This window comes from Chelonoidis abingdonii, chromosome 17 (assembly GCF_003597395.2).
Source record: "Chelonoidis abingdonii isolate Lonesome George chromosome 17, CheloAbing_2.0, whole genome shotgun sequence".
Classification (NCBI taxonomy): domain Eukaryota; kingdom Metazoa; phylum Chordata; order Testudines; family Testudinidae; genus Chelonoidis; species Chelonoidis abingdonii.
The window spans coordinates 28,157,904-28,174,583 of record NC_133785.1 but is presented as its reverse complement, the minus strand read 5'-3'; the positions used below and the strand labels follow the sequence as shown (position 1 = coordinate 28,174,583).

The following is a 16,680-nucleotide window of genomic DNA, read 5'->3' as shown; positions in this document are numbered from 1 at the left end:
CATTCTTCAAAAAAAGAGAGAAAGCAATATGTCTAAATCTTCTGTGTTATAGGGAAAAACTGCCAGTGACACTGAAATCTGAGTATGTGAAGCAATTTCTTTTCTTTTCTTTTTTGTGCCCAGGAGACAAGCCTTTCAGAATGATTACTGCCATTGCATACTTTGTATCACTGAAGAAAATTCAAAGTGCTAGTAAATCAGCTTCAAAGAGCATGGTATTTGTGAGATAACTGTACCTTCACTAGGCTTTTCCAAAGTCTTGGGTTAAGCCCAAGGGTTGTGATTTTCATTATGACTTATTGATGAAGCAGTTTACTCTTAAAAGACATTTTGTGATATTTGTGAATAATGCAACTTATATCTCTTATTCTAAAAGTGTTAAATGCGGCAAATGATTACAAACTGGTAATTTTAGTTCTTTTATACAGAGGATCATCTATTCCTAATTGTGGGCATTCATGCATAATTTGGGAGAACAATATTATTGCTTGTATTTGCACTTGTAATAGCTACAGGTGCAAATGATCATCTAGATTGCCCATTGGTAATTTGCACGTATATCTTAAATATGATGTGTGCAGTCGCCATAACTGTGCATGCAAAGCATACACACATTCTTCAGTGTGTGATTAGAAACTACAGAGACTGAATTGTAAAGCACAACTAGCTAATTTGTACCTGTATTGCTTTCCTCATTTGGCTATGAGACATACCCAATCCAAGCTCTAGACCGTTAAATACTGGAGGGTTGCACATAGCCCATTTTAAGTTGCACTGCCCCTGGAAAAAGCAAGGCCAAAAACATTGTGTCATAACAAGATTTGTTTTGCATTTATACAGCATCTTGCATCCATAGATCAGCCTGGTAAAACGCTGGGGGTGCATCTTCACTATCAATGAGGAGATGGGTTCAGCTGAGGAAGAGACCTGCCAGTCCCACAGAAGGAATTTCTAAAGTGAAACCTACAGCATTTTAGAGGTAGAAGGAGTATTGAAACTGTCATAGTTATCCACAGGCACCATAGAGCCATACGGTGGAATTTTCACTGGGAGCCAGATTTTGCCTTTGGATGCGCACATGCAAATACTAGTGAAGTCAGTGGTAAAAGTGAATCAAGAGAAGCTGCAGTCACATATTCAAGGGTAGAACTTGGCCGCTAGTGTTTAACAAAGGATGTCAAAAGAAATGAGAGCTTATATTCTGTCAACAGGGACATGCGTATCTCACTGAGGCCATGTCTATACGACGCGCCGTATCGGCGCGTTACAATCGATTGCTCGGGGATCGATATATCGCGTCTCATCTAGACGCGATATATCGATCCCTGAGCTCGCTTACATCGATTCCGGAACTCCACCAAAACCAACGGAGTTCCGGAATGACATGGCGAGCCGCGCACATCGATCCCACGCGGTGAAGACGGGTGAGTACATCGATTTTAGATAATCGATTTCAGCTACGCTATTCTCGTAGCTGAAATTGCGTATCTAAAATCGATTTTCGCGCTTCGTGTAGACCTGGCCTGAGGTGTTGGGAGTTAGGAATGTTCATTGAAGGCAAAAAGTATTAACAAAAATAAAAAACCCAGAGACTTTATATACTAAGTTTGAATTAGAAACAAGCCATAGTATTTTCAGCTCCACAGAAACAGTTTTCAGTAGTAGCCTGGAAAGTAAAACCAATGGTGACTCAGTTTCTTTTGTAACAAGAGAGGAAACAGGAGCCATCAGCATCAGGGAAACCTTAGGCAAATAGTAATTCCCCCCCTCCCCCTCAACAAGATATGATTCAGTATTTGGAAATAAGCAGTAAATGCCATAGCAAAGTAAGTAAATCTTCCCAGAATCAGTAGGACTGGTCACCCTTGTCTTTGCTCCATATAGTTACAAGCATTTCCTATTCACTCTGTTATGGGTACCTGAGAAGGAGTCTGAATGCAGAGTGTCTGAGGGATGAAGTTTGCAAAGAAAAATGTATCTGTATATCATTGGCATTCATGAGAAAATTCGCATTAGATGCCATAAATCAAGTGCTCAGGAGACAGTACAGAGATTAGGAATAAGAGTATAAGCCAGACTTCAGCTTCTTTCCTGGTATCTGAGTACATGAAAGAGAGAAATAGGTATTATAGGCCAAATTCATAGTTAGATATCATGACATAGATATTTGTGTAAGTGGATGGGCAGGAAGGTTGGGACTGCAGAATAAAATCCTCTAGCACAGGCTATCAAGAAGAGTAAGATAAGCACACTCCTAACTTATCTCCTCCTAGTTTTAGACACACACGCTATCATAGCCTTCTTTCTCTCTTCCTGCTACGCTTCCACACATCATCTCCTTGACATGTGAATTATGCCAACGCACTCTCACTGATATATATTTTGGTCCCATCATTAGCATCACTACTGAATTTGGCCTATGTCCTCTGCTGTTAAACGCTCTATTTTTCCTCTTCAGGTCAAAGTGTTACTATTTCTGCAGTCATGGCACAACATTTTTTCATACATAAAACTGTCAATGCATTTGTATTTAACTAAGGGCATGGCTACACTTGCAGATGTAGAGCACTTTGAGTTAAACCAACCTTCGTAGAGTGCAGTACGAAAGCGCTGCACTCTGTCCACACTTGCCACATTTGTGGCATTTGCAGTGGCATTGGGAGTGGTTCATTATGGGTAGCTATCCCAGCATGCAGGTTACTGCAACGTGCTTTTAAACTAGGAGGGGTGGAGTGTGTGTATGTCGAGGGAGAGAGAGTGGGTTTTCAGGGGGTTGAGAGCATGTCAGCATGTTGTCTTGTAAGATCAGACAGCAGGAGACCTCCCCCTCCTCCCTGCCTCTCTCTCTCACACACAGCATTCCACAGGAATGGCTTGCATGCTGGCTGTCAGAAACGGAGCTTTGAAAGGGCATTTCCGCATTCCTATAGGAGTTCAAAACAATGACCAGAGTGACCACTTGACTTAAGGGGATTATGGGACGTTTCTGGAGGTAGATCAGAGCGCAGTAACACAACACCTCATTCACACTGACGCCTGGGCATTGAAGCCAAGGTGCAGCAAACATTATTCCTCTCGCCGAGGTGGAGTACTGTTACATGCCTGAGTGCTCTGCAAGGACTAGGCCCACACACACAGTGAGTTATTTGGCTTTAATGAAGGTAAAGTGACACATCTGCAATGGGGACCCTGGGCGTTGCTGTCACTTAGGCGGAGAACCCAGCACCAAAGGTCAGCTCGGCCTGGGTCGGAGTCCAAAGGCGGACCGGGAGCATACAGCTATATATACACAATACAAAAGCAACTCATACATATGCAAAAAGGGACTTCCCACAGGCTATGTCCGCCCTTTGGCCTAAGGCCATACAAACTGGTTTCAACCAGTTAAAAGCAAGTTATAACTGGCATGCTGTGTCCTACAATGACCGGCCACTTAGCAAGCAGGGGCTCTTCACAAGGCCGCCGAGAAAGTGGAGACACCCTAGCTAGGCCATGACACAGTCTTCCGTAGTCCCCTACAAGTACCAGCAGCACTGTAGCCGCAGAGTCAAAGCACTCTATGTGCCTTGCATGTATGGACGGGGAGTGAGCTAGGGCATCTGGGGTGCCTTTATTGTGCTGTAACACACCATTGTAGTCAAGCCCTAAGAGTAAAATCGTGTATTTTTCATTGTCCAACAATGTTCTCCTCTGTAAAATGTCAGTTTTCCACCTGAAGTGAGTATCTTTCACTTTAAAAAACTAATAGACAATCACAGCAGATATGAGAAATGTTGCACATTTCCATGGAAATCTGTTAATCACCAGAAATGACACTGGCCCAGACTAAGACTATGTCTATACTGCGTACCTCATAATGGCTCGGCTATGCCACTGCAGCTGCGTCATTGTAAGGTAAGCAATGTACTCACTCTTTGTCACTGGGAGAAAGCTCTCCCAGCAACAAAATAAAACCAACCCCAACGAGGGGCGGTAGCTTCAATGACAGGATAGCAGCTCCCGCCGACAAAGTGCTGTCCTCACTGGCACTTTTCATTGCTAAAACTTTTGTTGGTCAGGGCGGGGGGCCTCACACCCCTCAGCGACCAAAGTTTTAAGAGCAAAAGTGCCAGCATAGACCAAGCCTAAAACTAGCAAATGGGTTATTCAAAAAGAAAAGTCAGTAACAAAATCAAGTTTTAGAAAACGACCCAAACCACAAATCTACTGAGTATTGTTATGCTATTTCATTATATACGTGTCAACTCATCCTAGTGATGAAATAACTTATCTATATCTTATATGCTTCTAAATTCTTCCTGTCTAAGATAAGAGCAATCACATTTCAAACTTTGGCCTTAAGGCACAAAAGAATTTCCCCTTTATCTACCACATCACACTGGACACAGTGTCACAGGAGTCAATACATGTGTTTACACCAGGCCTGAATTTGGCCCCAGATCATCAATATTCTAGATGCCAAGACACAAGTAATTCATGAGTATATTACACTGTATCCATCCTTTCCAACAGAGCTGGGCAGATTATTGTCTGTGAAAAAAAATCTCAAAAGTAACAGTCACACAGTAATATGCTACACAATCTGACTAAGGGTGGCAGAATTGGGCCTTTGGCGATTATCTGCATGTAATTCCTTTATATCCACTTCAGCTATCTTTTTATCCATCAGATTATATAGATCTATTCATCTCAAGCGTGCAACCATATATACCGAGCCATAACCATATAACCCGCACATACGACTTAGTAGTAATTTCCCCCCTCCAATGTCAAAAGGAGAGGAAGAAAGTGACAACTAGAATAGAATATCTGATGGGTGAGTTCTTTTCCATTGATTTGTTTGCTCTAATGGGAAAACAAAACACTGATACTGACTACTTTTGTACACTGGTACTGACTACTTTTGTAACAAACATATTTGTATACATTACATGCTGATAATTATAAATGGACATGCAACCAGTACTTCTTTGGGGAAAATGTCTCCCCAATAATCATATTTAGCATGCCTTGTTTTTTATCTAAATAGATTGTGTGTTTAAAGTATGGCATAACAATTATAATAAGTGATAGCGTTACATCCAGAAAACAAAGAGTATGACGGCACGATTTATCTTGTTACTTTGCCTGTTTTAATGCCAGAGTGAGGTTCTAGTCTGAACCAGATTTTCTCCGACTACAAATATTTCAGGGTTTTTTCATTTATTCTTGATTTAGTTTGACAGTAAATAATCCCATGGAAGCTGTTTTTGGAAAGCTGTTGTAAAAATTATTAAGTACTTGTTTGCCCGTAAGGTCTTTGTTTCTGGCAGAATTTAAATAAGTAGAATAGTAGGGCTAACTAAAGAAAATAGATTTTTATTTATTTTTTTATTATCATGTGCAATAACTTGTGGGATTGGGCTTGTAAATCAGAAGATTGATAAATATCTTTAGCTTATATGAATGCAATGATTACTGGATATCTATTCTTGCTATTGGCAGCAGCATGTGCATCTGTGTTACAAGAGACTCATGTTTAGATGCAGTTTAAATGGGTATTATTATATGCTTCAGCAGAACAACCTGACTACCTGGACTAGGTTTCTTTATTCCAGAAACCACAAGCCATTTATATACTCATAGATTCATATTTAACTGTCGCTCTCTGAAAGCTGAAAATAGTAAAGCAAGGCTCAGCTGTGCATCAGACACAGCCCTGTTGTTGGGGTAATATGGAGCTGTATCGCCTCAGATGAGGGTGGGGGCACCAATTTCATTTGAAGAGATACAATGCTTTCAGCTCCCTGTTACATTGGCGGTTGAAGAAACCTTTAAGAAGGCATGTGTGCAAAAAACTCTCCCCAGGTTGGCCACCCAACTCCTGTCTGACATGTCTGGAGGTACAACTCATTTGCCACCCCTCTCCACCCTCTTCAGTGTGTTGTACATCCTCAGGGGAGATGGGAAAGAGCAGTCCCTATACTCCTGGTAAGCAGAGGGACTGCAATTCTGTTAAACCCTGAAACAGGTTATGTCCTTTATTCCCTCCCCCACTCAATGCACACCTGCACAATGGTCCAGGCCTAATCCTTAAGGTTTAGGACATACCTATACAAAATTACCATTGTAGTTTCAGATTGGGCAAGATATTCTTACCCACTTCTAAATTCTTGAAAATCCCTTGTTTTCAAGTGTTCTTAACTGTCTAAAAATTCACTTTTTGAGATACATTTTAGGTGAACTCATTTGGAAGATAGGTGCTATTAGTAGGGTATGTATACTGTGAATTCTGATTTGGTAGCATTTTACAACACTTTGTGCAGGTGCAAATAACACTTAATGCTGAAACTATGGAAAATCAGATTGCTTGTCTATTATGAGGCCACCTGCAATCCATTAAGGCCAAGTTTTTAAAGTTAGATTCCTAAGTTCATATTTAGGCACTTGAATAAGTTGGATGATTTTCAAAAGTGCCGAGCACCCAGCATCTGTCATTTTCTTAAATTTTACTCCTTGCTTACATCAGTGTAAATTAACTCCGCTGAAATAAATGGATCCACACTGCTGTAAAGTGATACAAAGGAAAGGAGAATTGGGCCCTAAATGTGGACCATAAATTTAATTTGTCACTGGACAATTTTCAGCACTTAAAAGGTCCAAAATGATTTTCTGTTTTGATAGACCCACTTTATTGAGTGCTTTCCGGTTTTGACTTTTTAATGAACTGATTCCCAACAGTAAATTACTAATTTGCCCTTTGGAAGTAAAGGCCATACTGATCCTTTTCTTCTTGATTTAATTCATCATACAATGACTGAGATGTCAGAGGAAATTAGAGCAAATTGTTATTTAAACCCTTGGGGAAACATGTTTTATTTCTGAAAACTGTTATAGTGTATGCTATTATATTTTTTTACCTTACTTATGAAAGTTACGATTCATGTTCATTCCCTGTTCATTCCCCTAGATCTGCCAATGCATCTCCTCCTCCCCATGGTGAAGATGGAAGAGCCATTGCCTTTCAGCATATATCCCCAGCTCCTAAGGCATTATGGAGGGTTCTCTGCTGGGTCCTGGATTCATTCAAGTGTAGGGGGAACTCTGGGTTTGCTCATAGTTTAGGTGAGATGCTCATAGTCCCCCAGCAAAATCTCATATGGAATGTATAGATATTTTTCCCATAAGCCCCCTGTCTTTAGTTATTAAGGGTATGTCTATACTACGTGCCGGATCAGCAGGCAGCGATCGATCCAGCGCGGGTAAAGATACGATAAATCGACCCCCTCAGCACTCTCCATTGTCTCCGGTACTCCACCAGGGTAAGAGGCACAGGCGGAGTTGACAGGAGAGTGTCAGCAGTCAACTCACTGCAGTGAAGACACTGCGGTGAGTAGATCTAAGTACATTGATTTCAGCTACGTTATTCATGTAGTTGAAGTTGTGTAACTTAGGCCAGGTCTACACTGTGACTTTAAATCGGTTTAATGGCCGATATACCGATTTAACGCTGTATCCGTTCACACGACGTTGTCATTAATATCGAGTTAAACGGCTCCTTAAATCGATTTCGGAACTCCTCCCAAACGAGAGGAGTAGCGCTAAATTCGATAGTGATAACTCGGATTAGGGTTCATGTGGACGGAAATCGACGTTATTGGCCTCCGGGCGGCATCCCAGAGTGCAGCACTGACCGCTCTGGACAGCAATCTGAACTCGGATGCAGCGGGCAGGTAAACAGGAAAAGCCCCGCGAACTTTTGAATTACATTTCCTGCTTGTCCAGCGTGGAGCTCTGATCAGCATAGCTGGCGATGCAGTCTCAAATCCAAAAAGAGCTCCAGCATGGACCGTACGGGAGATACTAGGTCTGATCGCTGTATGGGGAGACAAATCTGTTGTATCCAGCTCCGTTACAGAACACGAAATGCCAAAGCGTTTGAATAAAAAACTGCAGGATACACAGCGCTGCGTGACAAGCGTAACGGGAAGCCAGAGACTCAAATGGACGCTCATGAAGGGAGGGAGGGGGTACTGAGGACTCCAGCTATCCCACAGTCCACAGCAGTCTCTGAAAATTATTTGCATTCTTGGCTGAGCTCCCAATGTCTGTAGGTTCAAACACAGTGTCTGGCGTGGTTCAGGGAACAGCTCCTCAGTTTATTTCCCCCCACCACCACGTGAAAAAAAAAAGGGAAAGATTGCTGTGCTATGGCGTTTGCTCAATGCACTCCGCGAAAAAGGCGCCAAAGGGTTGTCTGCTGCCTTCACAAAGGGAGGGGTGAGGCTGTACCCAGCACCACCCGGGGCAGTGTTTTCTGCCCCATCAGGCACTGTGCTCTCAACACGGAAGTGGGAACTATGGGATAGCTGAGGAACAGCTACCCACAGTGCACCGCTCCTGAAATCGATGGTAGCTTTGGACCATGGACGCAAACAATCGATTTCGGGATCCCACTGTGGACGCGCTAAACCGATTTTATTAGATCTGTTTTGTAATATCGGTTTAAGCTAATTCGAAATAATCGTGCAGTGTAGACGTACCCTCAGATTGACCTCCCCCACAGTGTAGATCAGGCCTAGCAGACATTATTTCTTTCATAGTTGCATTTTCAAATATACTGATAATAATTGAAGGGAGGTAACCAAGAAGGTCCTCATTAAAACCACAGTAGTCCTCATTAAAACTGGCCAATCACCATTTGCCAGTAAAATTAACGTTAAGGTGGTATTTCCTTCCCTGGAGTGTATTTAGCATGTGGAATAATGTGCCATACTACAACATTTGTCAAGGTTTCTGGGGTTTTTTGTTTTGTTTTTTGGTGACTAATACATCTGATGTAAGGTATTTAAAGAAGATCACAGAACTGAGCTTCTGTGAAATCCTATTGCTAGTATGAGTAAATGAGGAATTAAAGAGTCTAGTAATCTGTAATTTGAAAACCCACACAATATGAACACTTGTTTTCAGAATTCTTATCTGACTTATTAACTCTTATCCATCCCCCTTATAAAATAAAATGTTTTATATTAAAGAACATACAGTGGATTCTCACCCTGAAAAACTCCTAATTTCAGTGGGACATTTACTTATTGCAGTTGGACAACTGGGCAATATGCATTTGGAATAGGGGCCAAATTCTGGCTTTTGTGTATATGTGCATGACAGCAGAAGTTATGCGGATTGTAGTAACTCCATTTATTTTCCAGCCAATTCCAAGACAAAGACCATCTAGGAGCATTAGAGAGTAGGCAGCATTTGGGCATGTGATTAGTCTATTTATGCACATGAACTCTCCCCCATCCAGCTAGTGGCTCTCTGAAGAGATCCATAGAGATTCTTCTGACTTCTTATCTGGGGAAATTCATTCCTGTGCCAAGGGTCCATGCAAGGCCTATGCCTGATTTAAGTCCCTCTAGAGAAGTGGTTCTCAAACTTTTGTACCGGTGACCCCTTTCACACAGCAAACCTCTGCGTGCAACCTCCCTTACAAATTAAAAACACTCTTTTATATATTTAACACCATTATAAATGCTGGAGCCAAAGTGGAGTTTGGGTTGGAAGTTGACAGCTCGCAAGCCCCACCCCCCCCGGTAATAACCTTGCGACCCCGTGAGGGGTCCTGACCCACAGTTTGAGAACCCCACAGTCCTGACCCACAGTTTGAGAACCCCTGCTCTAGAGTGACATTTTGAGAGATTAATGGAACATAAGGTACTCGTAAGACTTACATGGGCTGTTTCCCCAAGGCTGATTTTCAGCTATTAAGTGGTAGAAAGAATCTGTAGGGACCTGTTGATAGAACCTATTGCTATATGAGTGAGACCATACATGCATAAACATGAGGATCATGCTTCTGTGCCTGAGGTCTGCTCTAACATATAGCAGCAGCAAATGGCCTCAAGGATGAAAACTACTGTTAAGGATTACCATGCCACTGGGGAATCCCAGCCATGACCCCTTTCCTCTGACCATGCCCTTCTTCCTACTATAGCTGGGAGGAGGCATGGCATTACAAGAAGCCTATATTTCAGGTCTATGGCATCTGAGAATCACCTTTGCACTCATTGAGCTTCCCTGCACTAGTTATGACCCATTTAGAGGCAAGCTGTCCAACAGTGCAGCTTGAAGTGGCAACACCACAAGGGAAATCCTGGCTCTGGGTATTTGGTTTATATTTACATTTTAACGATTCAACATCTCTTACCCTTTTTTTTTTTTTTTTTTTTTTACAGAATATAAAGACAGTTCCAGGAAGATATATTTTATTCTCTGCTGATTGGATGGGAGGGATTTTTGACCTTGGAAAGTGGAGATGATGTTGCTATGGAAACTAGTCATTCTGCTGCCACTCCTGAGCTGCAACACAGGTAAAATGTTCCATTATTACTGTTTGTGATTGATAAATATGTCAGCATCATAATTTTTTTTTAAAAGAAAGGTAATTACTAAAACTAACAGTACTTATTCTCATGCACCAGTGAGTAAGCAGCTTTTCTTTAGGAGATCCTTTATTGTTAAGCAACACATGCTGCTGACTTTGAAACAGGGGAAAAAAAATAACATGTTTGAAGTGCTACAAGCAAGCAAGATATTGGGCATCAATGTACTTCTAAGCTATGTCATTCAAAAAGGAAAAATAGAAAGTTATATATCATGAGAAATGTGTGACTATCTTCCAATTTTCAGAGGATTGTCTATTAACTGAAGTTTTCACTCCATGTGCATCTCCAAATGTGAAAATTAGCATGCCTATTTCTGACGTTTATAGTCCATTAACCAAACAATTTGCATCTTCTTTTCTGCTGTTTATTTGGATTGTCTATGTTAAGCTCCCAATCCTTCTCCCAACAAAGTCAACCTCTAAATTTGCATTGACTTTTAAAGGTTTGAAAGCAATTGGTCTATTTTTCATATATTTATGATGTAATTATATTAATTATAGCAACCTCAAATGATGCTTAAATTAATTATATCATGCATGAATCAGCAGCTGTATTTGACCTGAAGAATGAACAGAAGATAATGCAGAATGCAGCCTGAGGTAGCATTTTAAAATAAAATTAAAATGAAACCAGGTCATATTTGATCTAATAGACTCTAAGTATAATCTAGAATTTTAGTATTTCAGTAATATAGATCTTGTCATTAAATGAATGCTTAACAGCAGCTGTGTCAATGACAATAGCCATATATTAAACATTTTAAAAGACTGATATACTGGAATTCAGGTCGCCAAGGATACAATTAAAATAATTACATTCTGTTATTATCTCTGCTTTAATTCTGGACTAACTCCTCCACCTATTGTATGGCCTGCATGCTCACAGATCCACCATCCCTGCCCTTGTCCTCAGCCTATCCCCATATTCAAAACATCCTAGAATGCATGAAGACACTCAATATGTATATGCTGTGTGAACACTGCCTTCCCGATCCCTCGTGAGCTCTGGAAGCTCAGTTCCAGTCAAGGATCAGATAAGGGGGCAAAAAAATGTACTGATCCTCTCAAAACTCCACCCACAAATCAAGCTGTGACTGTTCCCAGGCATACCCAGGGTTATGAGGCATTGTGCTACACCTGCCCTTAGCATGAAGAAGTCTTGGCTGTGCCTTCCAGGGCTCAGCTCCCCAAACTCCACTAGTCACAGGAAACACAAGCATTCCACACTAGGCCTGCTCAATCTCTCTAGATTAGCGATAGGCACACTCCAGCTCCTGAGCCCACCAAATGACTCCCTGGAGTGTCCAGCTCCTGTTCTTTTAAACCCTCATTCACAGTTTCTCTGCTTCCAAAGAAGCAGGACACTCGGCTTACCAGTTTCTCCTCAGATTGCCACTCTGCTGGGCACACAGCACTTCAATACGTTTATGGTGAAAACAAGTAAAAGTCTATTAAACAAAGTATAGAGATTCAAGCAATAGGAAGTTGACGAATTGGAAAAAAATCGCTACATATAAAATAAAACCATAGCACACATTCTAGAACCTAGACTTACTTAACTAGATACTGTCATGTCTTATATAGCAATGCTCACCCAAAGTCCTTCTAACATTTTTCAGCTCTAGCTTGGTTGTGATCTTCTGTTCATGAAACAAGTCACACTGTCAGCTTGCCTCCTTACTGAAAGATCCGTGGTGTCTCTTTGCACCCCCAGTCATACCAGAACAGTGCATTGTCCTTTTACATAAGTAGGACACTCCTTGCTGATTGTGTTTCCTCTGTATACTCCTTTCTTGTAGATTTTTCAATCTCTTAATCAGCATCTGGCTCAGAATTTGAATAAGCGCACAATACACAATGACCAGACAGAGGGATAACTGTGTTTTACCCACAACCTGAAAGAAACCTGTTTCATACGTCACCTCCTAGTTACCTGCCTTAAGAACGTAATTTTCAGTGTAGACACATAACTCCTTAAATACTGTCCATCCTCACATTTAGCAATATCATGAAAAGTGGGCTACTTCCTCTCGATGGAGGCTTCACACGAAGTAATAATTTTACTGAATTATTATGCTTATATCCAACCTAGGGGATCCCTGTAAAGTCCTATGCACCCTCCATCCCCTATGCCAGCAGGCATCAAGAAGTCCCTGGGTCACACAAGCCCCACCTGCTTGAGATGCTGGTCACACCAGATTTACAAATTTTTATTATAGCATTGTCCCTCTTCTTCCTTGCCTTCTTTTGTCAACAGTGCAATAGTTAACAGTGCTGACATTTAAACCATCATCATTAGGCTTCAGAATCTTCAGCTCTTTCACATCTATCAAAGCTATTGATTCAGGTTGCCTGGAGACTTTCACAGACATCAACACATCATTATATACTCAGTTCTCAATCTGTACCAGTGGATATACTCATTTTATTACTACTCCAATACGTTTATTATTCTGCATGACTGATTTATGTTCTAACTGTTCCCTTTCCTAGTCTTTATCAATATTTGTTTTCAAAAGGTCTGCATGATTTTGTAATTATGAAAACTTATTTTCATATTCTTGTGTAAATATTGTCATTTAAAAGGAGCTCGGTATGTCAGACATCTTTGAGCTAAGGGATCCAAAAAGTGTAGTGTTACACTGGAATATTCAGTTTTGTGAAGACTATTGAAATATAGATGAAAGACTTCACAACAATAGAAAAATGATGTCCAAGAAAGACAGCATTCAAAAAAGTCTCATATAATCGTGTTATTAGTAAATCAGGTACATAATACAGCGCTCTTAGCATGATCCTGCTGCAACTTATATGAATGGCAAAATTACCATTGACTTAAATGAGAGTAGAACCAATTTGACCAAGTATATGTATGTTCATATTCTCAGCTATGTAAATCGGCATAGCTTCATTGACTTCAATGGCGTTACGTGGATTTATAGAATCATAGGATCATAGAATATTAGGGTTGAAAGAGACCTCAGGAGGTCACCTAGTCCAATCCCCTGCTCAGAGCAGGACCAACGCCAACAAAATCATCCAACTAAATCATACCAGATGAGGATCTGACCTGAAACCTACATAGTGGCCATAATCAATCCCAGTGTAAAAGGACAAAACTTCTTTGATTTCTTAAAAGAATGGAATCACACTGGTGTGGAACTGGTTGGTATAAGGGGAATTAAGTATCAGAACCCAGAAGTCTACAAAGAATATCTTAATTAAATTAACTGCATGCAAGACAAATATATATCTCCCTGAGAACCACAGATTTTACATGCAGCAACAAATGTTCCTTCTATCTCTCATTTTCCACAGAGTATTTTTATGTGGCTCAACAAGGGTTTTTTTGCCATAGTCTACAGCAATAAAATAATAACAATAATGTATGCATGCACAGTGAAGGAATAGATTGGGCTTTTCTTTTCTTCTTCTTCGTCTTTAATAACCCATTGCTATTTCAATGAGATAATCAGATCTCATTGTAGCACCGGAGGCAAGGAGGATGATGAAGATAAACTCAGAGATTGTTATTTTAAATTCTGTATTTGTTATCAGGATGCCTAGTGGCTGTCTCGTCCCATTCTTGTTGAAATGCAAATGTCACTTGATATTAATATGTTGAGGGAGAAAATCCAACTTCAGGAATAAGGACTTGGACAGCATGTTAAAAAGCTGATCATAACAGAGAAGTGGACATTCTACCTGTGAAGGAAAAGCATTCTTTCTTCTCACCATCTCTCCATCTTTACCCTATCTGCTCTGTCATTTCCAGCCCTTATTCTGCAAGGATAAAGGCAAGTTATCTCAGAAATGAGAGGAAGGATGAGCTTGTGGTTTAGGCACTATGCCGAGGCTCAGAATCAGGTTCAGTTCCCAGCACTGCCACAGACTTCCTATGTGATCTTGGACAAGTGACTTAATTTCCCGGTGCTTCAGTTCTCCATTTATAAATAGGAACAATAATACTTCTCTGTTCCCAAGCTCAGTGTATGTGTGTGTGTGTAGTGCCTAATACGCTGGGGCCCCAATCCCAGCTGGGGCTATTGGGCTCCACTGCAATACAACAATGATATTAATAATATAAAAGAAAAAAGACTGAAAGCAGCTCAGCAACTCACCCGTCCCTTTTCTCCCTCCCACATTAGGCTGGGGGCAGGGGGAATAACCCTACTCTGAGACTGGGTCTTGAGGGAGGGGACACAGAAGTCCCAGGTGTTCTTCACTCCCCCCCAAAAGCAGTCAAAATGATGGTAGAAAGGAAGTAGAAACAGACGTGCCAGGGGATGCCTGTTTAGCAGTGAAAGGAGAGGGGAACAGTATGCTCTAGTGCGGTTTTTCACCGTAGCCGGTCTGCTGTTTCATTCTCCATTGAGTTCACTACCATTTGGGAATAAGTGTAGGGTGGGGAGGGTTACCTTTTCCCCTCTGGTTGCCACCCATAGGTGCTGATTCCGTGGGTTCTTCAGGGCTGGAACACCCACAGAAAAAGTTGTAGTGGGTGCTCATCACCCACTGCCAGCCCTGAGGATCAGCTCCTCCCCCTCCCTGCAGTGCCTCCCGTCCACCATTATCAGCTGTTCAGTAGCATGCAGGAGGCACTGGGGGAGAAAAGGGAGGAGGGGGGGCAGGAAGAGGCAGGGAATGAGGTGGAATGGGGTCGGAAGAGGCGTAGCAGGAGTAGGGGTCTGGGGAAACAGTGGAGTGGAAGCGGGGCCTGGGGAGGAGTAGGCGTCAAGTACTCCCCAGGGAACTCAGAAAGTCAGCTCCTCTGTTGCCACCTATTTTTTTTTCTGGATTTAAAGATGCTGCTTTTTTGCTTTGCCCTCCCCACCAAGAACCCTTCACCCTTACCTGCCCCCGAGAATCTGGGACATGAGCTCTTCCCTTCCAGATTTCTTCCAGCTGCTGGTCTTCAAAGAAGAAATTGCAGTCTCTTTCTAAGATAGTTACTGTTTCTGCAGCTGGCCTATTCCCTGCTGACACATGGATAGGGCCAGCTCCAGGTTTTTTGCCACCCCAAGCAAAACAAACAAACAAACAAAAAAACGGAGTGCCACTGCTGAAGCAAAAAAACTCCCCAAAAAAACGGAATGCCGCCCCTTGAAAAGTGCCACCCCAAGCACATGCTTGGAACGCTGGTGCCTAGAGCTGGCCCTGCACATGGACTCACTTTGTCAGAGTGTAAAAAGAAAGAACAAAGGAGATTGTGTGCTGGGATGCGCCTAAACAACCAAAATTAATCACACACATTATATATATTGAAGATCAAGACTGGCTAGTCCTTATTCTCACTTTTAAAAGAGTTAGTGGAACCATATTTTAAAATATACTTTGACTTATTGGACCAAATTAAATGAGAGATGTAGTTGTGTCTTCCTTGGCTGGATTTTGAAACTGTTTAAGTCAGGACATATATTCTCTGACGTAAAATGCCGCAATATTATTTTAGGTTATAACATGATGAATATGAAATACATTACATCCCAGGCTCCATTCACAGTCTCTTTTAGTTTTATTTTTATCATAACAGCACTTTTAGGAACAACAGACCATATATTAAGACAACAAATGACATCTTTTCTTTTTCTAACAATGGAGTTTGGAGATGGACCATTCCAGTCCAGAAACGTAGAGGCATATCTGAACATTCAATGACACTTGGAGGGCCACTGACGAGTCAGAGTTCTGAGTTCTGATCCTCAGGCTTCTCTCTGAAGAGATGGGGGTTCTCATAACCTGGGGAAACACTGACCATGAGATCTGTATTTCTAAAAATGAGTTCAAAGCAACAGAAAATGGGTTAGTTGGTGATGAGACATCTTTCTCAGAACAATTAGCTGTGATATTTAAAGGATGGCCTTTCTCTCCATCTTTCGGTGTATGATGGGATTTCAGCCTAGATTTTGACAGGTGCCTGTAATTTGGAGGTATTTCTTAAGATGGTGTAGCCTCTTTTCCCAATGCTTGGAGCATGCAACAAAGGCTAGTGTAGAGTGGGAGAAATAAGGCAATGCACCTTCCTCCTCCTCTTCAAGAATACCCAGAGGGATTTTTCCCTGCAGTGCAAAGATTGCTATTGTGGCTGGCCTTGAGGTGGGCAATGCAAGAGAGGGAGAAGGTTCCCTCGCAAATGCTAGCCGCAATCTGTCCCTCGGTGAACAGCAGCACATGCATTCAAACATAAACAAGTCTAGGTCTTTTTTCCATTGACCAGAAAAATACTGTGGTCCACAAAGTGGTAGAGCAGTAGAAGA

At 41.6% G+C, this 16,680-nt stretch overlaps 1 protein-coding gene across 2 annotated transcripts in view; it reads left to right on the top strand.

Moving 5' to 3' along the window:
* The window catches only part of CNTN6 (contactin 6), a 232,854-nt gene that overhangs the window by 34,635 nt on the left and 181,539 nt on the right, over positions 1 to 16,680 (top strand). For both annotated transcript variants that reach the window (XM_032794620.2, XM_075073115.1), the window contains exon 2: positions 10,215 to 10,349. In XM_032794620.2, coding sequence (XP_032650511.1) covers positions 10,295 to 10,349 — 55 coding nt within the window. In that variant the 5' untranslated portion in view covers positions 10,215 to 10,294. The remainder of the gene's footprint in view (positions 1 to 10,214; positions 10,350 to 16,680) is intronic.